The sequence below is a fragment of the Saccopteryx bilineata genome, chromosome 6, assembly GCF_036850765.1.
Source record: "Saccopteryx bilineata isolate mSacBil1 chromosome 6, mSacBil1_pri_phased_curated, whole genome shotgun sequence".
Classification (NCBI taxonomy): Eukaryota; Metazoa; Chordata; class Mammalia; order Chiroptera; family Emballonuridae; genus Saccopteryx; species Saccopteryx bilineata.
This window is the reverse complement of record NC_089495.1, coordinates 113,529,789-113,544,031: the sequence shown is the minus strand read 5'-3', so window position 1 is coordinate 113,544,031 and position 14,243 is coordinate 113,529,789. Positions and strand designations below refer to the sequence as shown.

The following is a 14,243-nucleotide window of genomic DNA, read 5'->3' as shown; positions in this document are numbered from 1 at the left end:
CTACTCCAATATATCTTACCACTCTACCTCTTCCTCTCATTTAGGTCCCCAAAATGGTTTTCTTGCAATTCCCTGGAAGAACCCCATTTCTATTGTCAACCATTTCATAGATGAAGACAGGATCAGAGAGTTCCCAGAATAACTCAGCTGACAAGTGTAGAGTAGGCATTAAACTCATGTGTCTTTACTTCAATGTAGGAAAATACACACTTTTCCTCTGTCAACCAGGTTTGAACACCTCTTTCGTCTTTCTCCTTTCTCTCCCTTTGGTTTCCTTTCTACTCTTCCTTTTTCCCTTCTTTGTTGTGTTTTAATTTGTGTGTGAGACCTTTACAATCCAAGCTGCCTGGATCAAATCATGATTTTGAAATATTGCATTTGCCTATGAACAGCTGGGTCTCATCACCCCCTGATTCTCGGAGACTGGGTGGAGCCTTCCTTCTATACTTAAAGAAAACCTGTGGATGAACTGGGTTCTCTTAACAACTAAAGTGCTCAGCACAAACACACATCTGTTGCCACATAGAACAATGTTGCCCATGGACAGAGCACCAGAAAAAAATAGATAGCAATGGCCTCCCCACAGAGACCTAGTACGTGTCCCAAGAAATTCTTTGTGAATATATATCTTTATTTTTTTCCTGATTACTAGAGTAATGGTGCTTTTTGAAAAAAAAAAAGAAATTATTACAGAATTATAAAAATTGAAAATGACTCATAATTATACTAATTTCTATTAATAGTCTTAAAGAAATTCTAATTCATTAATTATTCTTTAAATCAAATGGTTAGGTCCTCTTGTCTGTGCTTTGCTTTAGAGAGTTGTATAGCTGTAGCTGGAGCATTCAGGATGAAGAAGGTGGTTGGCCTTCTGCTCTTGTTTTTTTTCTTTTATCTTCCCTGCTCTTTGTTATGTGTGTTCAAAGTATACATTTGAAAGACAGGCAGAGTAAACAAAAGGTGGAAAGGAGGTACCACTCTCTACAATCTGAATGAGTTCATTAGTGAAAAAAAAATCCAGATTAAAGTGTTACAACTAATATTCTTTATTGATTAGTTTATTGAGTATAGGAAATACTATCCCTTGTGTTAGTTTTGATTTAATTTTTAAGCAGTTTGAAGTAGCTAGGATTTGCTTCTGGCATCTGGGGTTTGCAGATGAGGAGGCTGAGTCTCGAAGGATTCTCTCAGAGCCCTTCCTCCCTCTGTGCCTTGTTTGTGGGTCTGCTCAGCATGCTGTCTTCACGCATTCTCCTTACAGTCTTAAGCTGCTGTCTTTTCCTTTTTTATGACCAGTGTTCCCCAGAAACCATTACAAAGTGTAGATAACCAGTGTTGACATTTGGTATGCAATCTTTCCGACATCTTCTTATGTCTGGATCAGATGAAATAGCTGACAGACCCTGCAGGGTAGTGTTATGAAGTCTGGCTCTGGAATTAAACTGTGCCAATTGAAAGCCTGGTTCTGACATTAGCTGTGTCACCTTAATTAAGGTGACTCCCTACCTTCTGGAAAGCTCCATACTTTCATCTGTGAAATGGGAATCATGATGTTTATCTCATTGAGAAGGAGTATGAATTAATGAGATAATAGATAAAAAGTTCCTGGCATAGAGTAAGCACCCAACAAATATTAGTGCTCATTATTAATGTTTTGTAAGAAATAGGATCATACTTCTAATTTTGAATTATAGCTTATTTTTTGAACAATCATGAATACACATCTGTTTCATTCTTTTTATGGTTGCATTATAATTACATTATGTGACTTGCTATAATTTGTTTAGTTCCTGAACTTGTGGAAAGGATCATAATGTGGGTCAAAGAGCCATCTGTTTTGCCCAGCCTTGGAAAACAGTGCTGTGTTCTGATATCCAAATCCGAGATGCTTAAGACCACACAATTTTATTCAAACAAGAATGTAGAGTTTTTGAAAGAAATGTGTAAGAATCTTCCTACTATCAGACAGTGTTCAGCTGCTAAACATTCAGGATGTTTTCTGTTGACTAGACTTCCAGGCTTGTAAGCTTATGAAATTTCTTATGCGTTCTCATTTTCTAAAGTACCTCTGTTGATATCAAAGTACTTTTCTGCCTTGATAAATGAATAATGAATATTTTCCTGACTTTAGGTTCTGAACATTCACAAGCCTGGCTTAAATAGAAAAAGGGTAAAGTGCCATCATTCTGCCATAAACTGCAATGATGCAGCAATGGGGGTCCCGGAGAACCATTGTTATTCAAATACTTGTGGCTTCTTGAGTAAAGTGGATGACTAAGTATGCTTCTTATAGTAAGAGAGATGATTAGCAGTGGGAGACACATTTGAACTTGCTTAGAGAGCTGCCTTTGTCTCTAGGAAGGAAGGCACTCCGTAATTACTAGAACAGATCTTCGTTTCATCCCAGCATCTTTGCTTTTCCCTGCTTGCCATGTCTGAATAGTTTTCTGTTGCCCGTTAATCCCCACAGGAATGTGGCTTTGGCTATGGGGAGGATGCTCAGTGTGTGACTTGCCGGCCGTACAGGTTCAAGGAGGACTGGGGCTCTCAGAAGTGCAAGCCGTGCCTAGACTGTGTGCTGGTGAACCGCTTCCAGAGAGCGAACTGTTCTGCTGCCAGCGATGCCGTCTGTGGGGACTGCTTGCCAGGGTAGGTTGGGTGATTTCTTTCCATAAAAGTTATCTAATCGTTTTTTAAAAAGGAATTTTTCATGTTCTTTTCCAAACGTAAATGCACACTGATAATAACCTGAACACATCCTTTGGGTGTTCATGACTTTGCCTCTCGGCAGTCTCCTCTGCATTCTCAGTTTCTGTGAATCTAGTGCACTGTGATGGGTGCGCTTATAAATAAAATGAATAAGCATACTAGCAAAAGATTAGTGTCACAAAATTCTAAAGAGTTCCTATAAGTCAATAAAAAAGAAAACATCAACAAATGGATAAAAAAATGAAGAGGCAATTCGCAAAAGAAGAAAAACATATGGCTTGTGATCTGAAGATGTTCAAATCCTCACTGGAGATCAGAGAAATGCAAATTGTGACCGGCTAGTCATTCCAGCAGATGTTTGTCCAACATGCTCTGGGTAAAAGCTAGGCATTGCTTAGGTCAGGAGGCCAAAATCCCTGCTTGTGAGGAGCTTATATCCCAGTAAGGTTTTTAAAAATAACTAAACAGTAAATATCAAGTAAATTATGCAGAAAGGTAGATGATGATGATTTCTATGGGAAAAAAAGAAAGCATAGAACAGCTAAGGGGGATTGGGCATGCATCTGGGAATGGATAGACAAATTTCTTATTAAAATATAGGCATTACTGAAAGAGGGATCTGAACAGAGACCTGAAGGAGATGAGGAGGTTAGCCAAGAAGCTGTGTGGGGAAGATCCCTGTATGTAGACACTGGCAGCCACTAGGAACAGGCCCCAAGGGGGACATGAACCTGGGATTTTTAAGAAGCTGCAAAGAGGTATCTTCAGGAGGCCAGAAGAGTCAAGTCGAAAGAGAGGGTGGGAGGGGTTGAGTACATGTGAACAGTGGACATCTTAAATGTGTGCGTTGAAAAGGAACCCAGGTCATGGAAGGAAAGGGGACTATACCTGGGCCAGGTGGAGAGACAAAGCCCAGGAAGAGTAATTTTAAAGTTTTGAGTGTTCCTGAGTAAGCATTGGATAGCTATGCCCAATAGAGCGTGCAGCTAGGGACAGACTCTGTCTGAAGAGTGGGTCTCAGTGAGGCATGGGCGCTGATTTGTTAGGGAATGAGCTGTATTACTGCCCAAGGTTGAAAGAAAGAGAGGCAAAGCGGAATATCAGAATACTGTCATGGGTGTAGAGTGCAGCCTGTTAGCAGCCAAAGACAGACGGAAGAGGGAGAACCCAGAATTCCCAGAGCTGTGGAAAGCAGGTTTTGCTGAAGAGATTAAAACAAAACAAAACAAAAAACCAAGCAGCATTACAGGAGCAGCAAACATTTATGATTTATAATGTGCTAGGCACTTGGCTAAGTACTTTTACATGAGTTATGTTCATAGTGTTTTAAAAATAAGAAAGTGAGACTTATTGAGGTTGGAGGTTATTCAGGCAAGTTCACTTAGCCACTATGTGGTGGAGCTTGGAGCCACATCCAGGCCACCATCTGTGTTCCAGGTCACTGACTCTAACTGGACTTGGCCAGAACATGCCCCAAGATCAGGGTGCTTTTGAGCAAATGTCACAGTGATAGTTCTGGGGCTCTTGTTGAGGCCAGAGGGGGAGAGGAAGCTCTGGACTGGAAAGGCAGAAGCTGGGTAGGAAATAGCCTGTGGGTCGAGGATGGCCTTAGGCAACAACTCAACACCAAAAACAGTGCAAAAAGTAGTAGTCTAACACCAAAAGTGTAAGCAATCAAATAAAAAATAGCTTTACTAAACTTACTCAAAATTAAAATTGTTTGTGCTTCAAAGGATACCGTTAAGAAAAGGAGCCCTGGCAGGTTTGCTCAGTGGATAGTGTCAGCCTGGCATGTGGATGTCCCAGGTTCTATTTCTGGTCAGGGCACACAGGAGAAGTGACCGTTGGCTTCTCTTCCCCATCTTCCCCCTTCTCTCCTTCTTCCCCTCCTGCAGTCAGTGGCTCGATTGGTTTGAGTGTGGCCCTGTGTGCTGAGGATAGCTTGGCTGATTTGAGCATCGGCCCCAGGCAGGGATTGTAGGGTGGATCCTCACTGGGGCGCATGCAGGAGTCTGTCTCACTACCTCTTCTCCCCTCACTTGAAAAAAAGAAAGAAAGAAAATAAAAAGACAACCCACAGAATTAGAGAAATTATTTGTAAATTATACATATATATGTATGTAATAAGGGATTATCTTATTTAGAATATATAAAGAACTCTTACAACTCAATAATAAAAAGTCAAACAACCCAATTAAAACATGGGCAAAGGATTTGATTAGACATTTCTCCAAAGAAGATATACAAATGGTCAATAATGAGCACAGGGAAAAAATGCTCAACGTTATTAGCCATCAGGAAAATGCAAATTAAAACTGCATACTTCAGACCCACTATGGTGGCTATTACTAAAAAGACAGTAACAGGTATTGGTGAAGATGCAGAGAAAATGGAACATACACTCTTAGAGGAAATGTAAAATGATGCTGCCACTTGCAAAAGTCTGGCAGTTCCTGGACAAGTGAAACATTGTAATCGTGTGCCCCAGCACTTCTGCTCTTAGTTATATAACCAAGATCATTGAAAACATCCACAAGAAAACCTGTCCACAAATGTTCATAGCAGCATTATATATAGTAGTCAAAAGGGGAAACAACCTCAGTTTCTTTCAACTGGTGAATGGATAAGCAAAATGGAAGGTATGCAAATATTGGAATTTTATTCAGCAATAAAAAGGAATGAATTACTAATTCATGCTACAAAATGGACAAACCTAGAAAACATTATGTTCAATGAAAGAAGTCACTCACAAAAAACCACCTATTGTATGTACCACTGCATGAATATCCAGAATAGGTAAATTTATAAAGAGAGAAATTATTTTAAGCTAGTGGTTGTCTAGAGCTGGGGTGGGGTCAGAAAAATGGTGATGAGGGGATATGGATACAGAGTTTCTTTTGTGGGATGTTAAAAATGTTCTCAAATTAATTATACTGATGGCTACACAAATGTGTGAATATATTAAGACCATTTAATGGTATACTTGAAATGGATGCATTCTGTGGTTTATAAATTCTATTTCAATAATTCTGTTACTTAGTGTGTAATAATTTAAAACTTTTTGGTTTGACTTTTTTTAACCACTTTATTAAGATATGACTGACGTGAAAAGCTGTACATATTTACTCGATGAGTGTGGGAATCAGTATACATTGATCGTGTTCTTTAATCACAAGTTTAAGTTTGATGTAGTTCAACTTGTCTATTTTTGTTTTTCCTGCCTGTTTCGTGTATACCTTTTGATCCTTTTTTGGTGTCATATCCAAGAAGTTATTGTCAAATTTAGTGTCATTAAGCTTTTCTCCTATGTTCTATTTATGTTTTTACCCCAACTTGATTATTTCTTTACAATACATTTTTAAATGACATTATTGGATAAAGGATAATTATTAAGATAACTGAACTATTTTATTAAGTTCTGATGACATATTGCTAAATTGCCCTCCTGCAAGTGGGCATTATATTCCCACAGGCAGCATACACATGTGCCTATCTGCCTGTCCTTATACTTTTGCAGTTTTCTCAGTAAAAATGGTGTATTTTCATTGCAATTTATATTTACATGATTAGTGATGAGGGTAAACATTTTAATGTTAAAGAAAAAATGGCATCCTTTTGAGTTTTAATTATGAAAAGTAAAATTATGAAATGTTATTCTCTTGGGAATTAATGTTCTTTGCCTGTATTTTCCTTTTGCCATAATGATTTTTAAGTGTAATGTTATAGACTTGTTATAGAAAATGCTGTGATCAGAACTATTATTTTTAATTTTCATTTATTTATTTTTGCCAATTAACTAGGTTGATGATGCTTTGTTTTTGTTTTTCAGTTATCTTTAATATTGGGTGTGTGTTGTTTTCTTTTTTAAAAAATATTATTTAGAAAATTAACTTTAACAGAGTGACTTTGATCAATAAGAGTACATAGGTTTCGCCTGACCTGTGGTGGCGCAGTGGATAAACACTGAGGTCACCGGTTTGAAACCCTGGGCTTGCCTGGTCAAGGCACATATGGGAGTTGATGCTTCCTGCTCCTCCCTCCCCCCTCTCTTTCTCTCTCCTCTCTAAAATAAATAAATAAAATCTTAAAAAAAAAAAAGAGTACATAGGTTTTAGGTAAACCTTTTTATAGCATTTAAACTGTTGATTATGTTGTATACCCATCACCCGAAGTCAAATCATTTTTTGTCATGTGTATTTGTCCCTCTTTACACTGTTCCCCCCTCTGCTCCGCCTGGTAACCACTTCACTTTTACCTATGTCTATGGGTCTCAGTTTTATTTATTTTTGTATTTTTCTGAAGTGAGAAGCAGGGAGGCAGAAGACTCCTGCATGCACATGACTGGGATCCACCCGGAATGCCCATAGGGGGCAATGCTTTTCCCATCTGGGGCATTGTCCATTGCAACTGAAGCCATTCTAGTGCCTGAGGTGGAGGCCATGGAGCCATCCTTAGCACCTGGGCCAACTTTGCTCCCATGGAACCCTGGCTGCGGGAGGGGAAGGGAGAGAAAGGAGAAGATGAGGGGTAGAGAAACAGATGGGTGCTTCTTCTGTGTGCCCTGGCCCGGAATCGAACCTGGGACTTCCACACGCCTGGCCAATGCTCTGCCAGTGAGCCAACTGACTAGGGCCTATGGGTCTCAGGTTTATATCCCACCTATGTGTGGAATCATGCAGTTCTTAACTTTTTCTGATTTACTTATTTCACTCAGTATAATGTTCTCAAGGTGTGTTGTTTTCAAAGCTGCTAATCTTTTCCATTCTGGCTTCTGTTTCTTGTCATGTCTATAAGATATCTCTGTATCAAAATTCTATAAGCATCTCCCTACATTTTTCCATTGCTTTTATGATTTGTTTGATTTTTTTGGTTTCTGAATTTCAAATGTTAAAAACTAGCACTTTATTTATAAGGCATTTTATCATTTAAACTGAGCTCTCATTCCCTCACCAGTCCCCCCCCCCCCCAATATAGAAAAAGTAAGGCTGAGTAAAATCTACCAAGTCATGGTTAGTGGAATTGGAACCCTAAGTATTCACTGCATGCTCAGAGGGGTTTCTAAGGGTGTCTGTCTAAGGTATACTGTATTTAAGGCTTTGAGAAACCTTTTTTTTTTTAAACAATAGCATTGATAATGGAGTCTGCCAGTAATTTATATACTGTGCTCACTGCAACTGTGAGCTTAGATAAAAGAACTAACAAGGATTATTTTCCTTTTTCTTCTAGATTTTATAGGAAGACAAAACTTGTTGGTTTTCAAGACATGGAGTGTGTACCTTGTGGAGACCCCCCTCCTCCCTATGAACCGCTCTGTGAGTGAACTCCGTACAAATACTATGCAGCAGTGGGCTCTCCGCCTTTTTGTTTTAAAACAACAACAACAACAACACAAAAAACCTTTGTTCAGTTGGCAAATGAAGCAAATTCTCCCTCTACTGTGGGGCTTATAGTGTGCACTCTTTCATCAAGCTTCCAGCAGGACATAAAGCCCTTCTGTTGTGGGCCTCAGTTAGTAAACTGTGCCCATTGACTTGAATCTCAAAATGAAATAGGGACATTTTGTGACTGCTGTATTCATTTGAACACATATCTCAGGCAACTCCAGTTAACCAGGTGGTCCAAATCCTAGTGCATAATGTCTTCATGCCATGGCCCCATGAATTCCTATGTTTTCTCATCTTCGTCCCCAGACACTGTCACATGGTGTCTTTTCTGCCATTCCAGAGACATTTTTCTCCATGAGTCGTTTGCCCTAATTAATATAGTGTTAAATCGAATCTTAGTTCACTCCATTCATTCCTTTATTTTTATCATTTAACAAATAAAAAGAGAAACCCATTATGTACTGAGAATATAACTGTAAATGAGAAAATTGTGCCCTTTTCTGTTTCTATTAATATTAGTTCATCTTTTTAACCATACTTTTCCCTTAGATACAAAAGATGTTTGTTGCAAGTTTATGAACCTGCACTGATTTTGAATGGGAATCCTAAGTACAAATATGGCCAATGGAAACCCACAGGTGTTGGGCCAGGGAAGAGCTCAGCAGGTGGCCCCTCATGTGGCCTGCTTGTTGTGCTTGTCTTTGCTGAGCAGGGCTTGAGTGCACTGGGCTTCACTGCACACAAGAGATAGCAGCTCTAGGCAGAGGGGGCGGAGGGCTTACATCCCAAGCATAGGTTGCTCATGCCTTCCTGGGGAGCATTGGTAACATCAGTGGTTACATTTCAGGGTTGTTTTGATATAATTTTCAATGCATAACTAATTGAAAATTACAGCATTATTTGATAAGGTCACATAGTAGTAATCTCTCCCAGAGCATCATTGAATATTGAAGTCCATATTATTGTACATCCTTTACCAAAATGCATTACTTTTTATTCTTCATTTGAAGTGTTAGAAAAGAAAAAGAAAGAAGACTCTAACTTTTATAGAACTGTATTTTGACCCTCATTTTTATACTATCCATACATTCAGCAAATAATTTATTGCAGTTAACAAATGTGATATTGAATGCCTGTTATGTATTAGTCACCATGGGGAAACAATTGGTTTTACTTAATTTTCTCAATACCACATCATCAGCCTACATTTGTCCAGGAGGACCGCAGGTCCAGAGAGGTTACTAACGGTTCATTGTTGCTGGTATTTGGCAGAGTCAAGATCCAAACAGAAGTCTGTCCAGGTCCAAGTGGGGTGCTCTTTCCACCATACTCTGCTGTCTCCCTAAGAAAAACCAAACGATCTAATCTGTCATCTGTTCGCTGATGTAATCTACCACTTGTTGACTTCTTCTTATAGTGTTTGCTTTAATATTCATAATTTAATGAAAACTATAAAAATCTAACATAGAGAAAACCCTGAAAGAGCCTCCTTGTGCTCCACAATCCATAAAGTGACATGTTCTCTTGCCAGCTCAGATGGGGCTGCAGCTTGGTCTTGCCCATGGGTCAGCGCAGCCATTGTTTTGTCCGGAAGGCAAAGATTACCCCCAAAACTACAATTAAAAGATTTAGTAAAGAAATTGACATTGCCCAATTTAGAGTTGGAACGTACTGGGTTAAAATTCTTCTGTTTAATAATCTAGTCCTAAGTCTGAGGCATTGGAATTTTTTTGCCTTTGGAGATCTGGCAAAGTTTGGACATCATAAATTAGCCTTTAAACATAGATTTCACATTTAATTTTTAATGTCTCGTAAAGCCCTAATTAAGTTATAATTTGAAAAGAAGAATTAGTTTAACTTATATGTATATGTGTATGTATATATATATATGTGTATATATATATATATATTTCTCCATAGATGAAACTTTTTAGAAAGGAAAGGAAAATGAATTATTTTTCAGTCGGAAATGTAATATGCTCAGCTGGTGCCCGTCTGAACTGTGAAACAAGCCTGTTGGTCTTCTGCGAGTGTTAATCCTTATCTCTGTGAAGGAAAGCTTGCTGCCTTTGGCACAGCTCTTGGGAATCATTTCAGAACGCAACTAATCTCAAAAAAGAGCTTTGACCTTTTGGGGGGAAATTATGTAAGGCACCTTATATTTTAATTTCTCGTACTTTGGGCTTTTCAATATATTCACAAAAAAACCTACTTTACCTTTTTTTCCGTGGTATTTCTCCCTTGAGCTCCTGTATTATTGACTCTTAGCTGTAAGAAAGTGCTGCTCCTCAAGCTACCTCAAGTAATGGGGTTTATTTCAAGGATGCAGGCGTGGTGACAGAGGCAGGAACTTCCTGGAACCCAGGGGTAGCCCTTGCCTGAGACTCCAGGCAACGGGAGTCTGGGGCCATGGCCCTGCTGTAGCCAGAGGCTCTGAGCCCTGCCCGGGGCCCTGTATCAGCCACCCAGCTGCTTGCTCAGCCTGTAGGCCTTTGTTTTTGGCCCCTGGTTCTCTCTCATACTTCCACTGAACTGCTTTGGTCATCTCCTTCACCGCTTCCCTATTCAAGCTCCGGAGGGGGGGAGTCTGATTGGCCTAGTTCAATACCATGTCCTGTGGGGCAGGCCCTCTTCTTTTTACCTGTCAAACAAACACCTGAGTGTTTTGCACACAGCGGAGGACAGACAGACCCCAGTCCTTCTCTTCATGGCGGACACAGTATAGTGGAGGAGTTGTCAAACCGCTACTCCAAGTTAGACAGTGTTCAAATACAATACATGTAGAGGTGAAACTGGGACTGCTTAGTCTCGTGTCTGGAAGGATCCATAGGGCTCTGAGGGTGAATCATGGGTAATGATGTAGGAGCAAGAGGGAAGGCTTTGAGCTGTGATGGAAAAGATTGGCTAGAGGAAGATGCGCCTGAAAGGGATACTAAACACAGGGTCCAGAGAAGTCTGGGGGAACCAGGAAGTATAGTGGCTAGCAGCATTGTAAGCTGTGTGCAGGTTGAGTCAGTTGACACTGGAAATGTCCTTTTCACCCTGGAGGTCTTTGATGACATTGACTAGAACCATTTTAGTGAGTAATGGAAATGGAAACCCTATTAAAATGAAACTAGAAATTTATTGTAAGGGAAGAATGGGGACCTTATAGATGACTCTGCAGATGTTTGCCTGTGCAGCCTGCAGGCAAAGGAAGGGCTTTATTTTATTTCATTTTTTAGGTGTAGACACATCTGCATGTTTTCATGTTGAGAGAATCAAAACATAGTCAGGCACAGAGGGCATAATGGAGAAGGAGCCTGAAGCTCAGGCGCTTGGCGAACCTTCTGCAAGGAGGAGGGAGCGATCCTGGCCGTGACCTCGGAAGGAGGGGCAGGGCTGATGAGCATGGGCTTGTCACTCAGCGAGGGGGTTGGGGGTTTCTGTACACTGCTTCTGTGTGTGTGACAGAGGAGGTGAGGCACTGTGTTCCACCAAGTAACGCAGGGGACAAGGACCACAGAGGCTGGAAGAGCATAGGTGCTTAAAGTCCTCATTACAGAGAGGGGAGGCAAGTGGATTAGAGAACACAGTGGGTTTCCTGGTGTGAAGTCTGTGGTCCTGGTGACACATTGTTTACTTCTCATATGCTGTCCGAAGGAGCTTCTACTGTGCGGATGACTCAGGCCACCTCTGAATTGGCCCAAGACATATAAGTTGCACCCTAAATATGCAGCATAGAGCAAGTTACAAACAAGTTTTTAAAAAGGATTACTGTCAACACAAGAATAATTTAAAATTAATATAATAGTTTAAAAAATATTTCTATAATACCTAAAGCAAACCAAAGTAACAACTTAACAGAAAACAAGAGGTTGAAAACTTCCCATCTGTACGCCAGGCTTCCAGGAGCCACTCCAGGTCCCCACGTGGACCCCCTGCAGGTGTCGCTTTGGCCAAGTGACGTCCTGACTTCATTAGGCTCGGACTGGTCTCCGTAGAATGGGGTGACACCTACCTACGTAGGTTGTTGTAAGTACCGACTAGTCAGTATATGTCAGTCGCTGGCACAGTGTCTGGTGATGAGCAGGGTCTCCAGTCTGTGGGCCCCTTCCTTGCTCCTCCTGTGCAATGCTTCTTGGATATTGAGAGCTTATCTCTTCGTATTTGGGGGACCTGTTGTGTTGGGAGAGAGCCCACTGCCCAGGGCTTTGGTATTCAGCAGAGGCAGTGGTACAAAGACGACCACTGAGCTAGAACTGTGTGTTTAACGGCCCCACTACTCAGGAAGTGGGGCAATGGGAGATTGAGGAAACTTGAGCCATCAAGTAACAGATTCTCTACATCGTAAATGTGTAATCAAGTGTCTAAATAGGTTTCTTTCCTGTAGGATATACCTGTATTGTTTGTAAAATGATTTCAAAAACAAGAAATAAGTTTCTATTCCTCATGATTTTTTATATTGACACAGCCCTCAAAAATTTGGCATCTCTTAGAGGCAGTAGGGTGCAGCTGAACACAGTAGGAGTCCTGTTGCTAGAAGTTTTGGATTCACATCTAGGCTCTGCCTTGTACTGATGGTGTAACCTTGGTAAAATCATTTCACCACTTTGAACTTCTGTTCACTCCTTGGAAAATGGAGATGATCACGCCATGTTGGTAGATATTAGACAGAACGAAATGAGACAGTATCCAGAAGCATACCTGCCAGAGTGAACTCAGTGACCACTCTGCCTGCCGGCCTGCCCTCTTCCAAATAATGGCTGCGTTCGCCCTGCACCCCTGGCCAGGTGTGCTCTGTGGAGGGAATGGCAGGTGGGAGTAGTCCATATAGGGAGGATCTCATGATACAGCTGGCTCTGATGTTCGTTTTGCTGATCCTTCACCTCCAGTGGCGGGTGAGCAATGGAAGACACCTAGAAAGGGGCACCAGTAGATTGTTAGGTTCCTTGAATGGCTGGACTACCAGGCTGAAGAAGCCCTCTTTGGGCCCATCTCTGTTTCCTCTGTCCCATGACCCAAGGCCTCATTCCCCATGCCCAATCAGCATGGCTTTAAGCCCTGCCCCCCTCCACATAATGATGAGTATGTGCACATAAATTGATTAGTCCATCCATAACTTCTTTGTCAGTTACTAGGAGCACTAATTTGTGACCTTGACTGTTTGGGTGTGGAGCCCAGTGTTGGTTAGTGGACTCACCGTGAATCGCAGGTGAATAGAAGGGACATTTCCAGAGAGATCCCTGCTTTAAGGCTCTGAGCCTCTTTGTGCTCTCAATTCCTAATAGCATGCTCCCATTTAGGGCATTAAAGAAAAATGGACAAAAACACACAAGAGATTTTAGAAGAGCGACATTCTGCCCTGGGCCTGATAAGAAACGAAGGTTTTGTCTTATTTCTTTTAGCAGTATTTACTTACTGTGGAACAAAGTTGGACCAAATGGTTTTGAAAAAATTTAGAGCAGTTTTTAGCCAAGTCCAGCTTTATTTAAGTGTATTTAACCTAGATGTTTGCTTTGTTCTTGGGGGCTTTGTAAAACAAGTCATGTGATTGCGAAGAGATAAGCGATCAGATTAGTCCCTGTGTGGGGGAGACAGGCCGCTCTGCTGACCTGGAACTGCTGAGGAATCTTATCCGCTTAGACCTCGGAGCACAGCAGGGCCCGGTACCAGGAAGTAATCACATTATTAAAAAAGAATTTTTTCCAAAGGAAATTTAAAATTTCTAAATAGTGAATCAAAGTAATTTCAAAATAAACTTTTAAGAGAAACATTTGTTTATTCAAGGTAATGTAAAAAGTGAAATAGAAAAAAGAAGTGGAAACATCGTAAACAAAACATTTCCAACATCAGAGCACACAAAACAAGATACAGCCATTTTTTTTTTTTTTTTTTTTACAAGGACAGAGAGAGAGTCAGAGAGGGATAGATAGGGACAGACAGGAATGGAGAGAGATGAGAAGCATCAATCATCAGTTTTTCGTTGCGACACCTTAGTTGTTCATTGATTGCTTTCTCATATGTGCCTTGACCGCGGGCCTTCAGCAGACTGAGTAACCCCTTGCTTGAGCCAGTGAAGCTGGTGAGCTTTTTTTTTTTTTTTTTTTTGCTCAAGCCAGATGAGCCCACGCTCAAGCTGGCGACCTCGGAGTCTCGAACCTGTGTCCT

The 14,243-nt window shown here is 40.8% G+C and overlaps 1 protein-coding gene across 2 annotated transcripts in view; it reads left to right on the top strand.

The window, feature by feature from the left end:
- The window catches only part of TNFRSF19 (TNF receptor superfamily member 19), a 114,102-nt gene that overhangs the window by 46,867 nt on the left and 52,992 nt on the right, over positions 1-14,243 (top strand). For both annotated transcript variants that reach the window (XM_066236724.1, XM_066236725.1), the window contains exons 4-5: positions 2,471-2,649; positions 7,936-8,021. In XM_066236724.1, the coding sequence (XP_066092821.1) occupies positions 2,471-2,649; positions 7,936-8,021 (265 nt within the window). The remainder of the gene's footprint in view (positions 1-2,470; positions 2,650-7,935; positions 8,022-14,243) is intronic.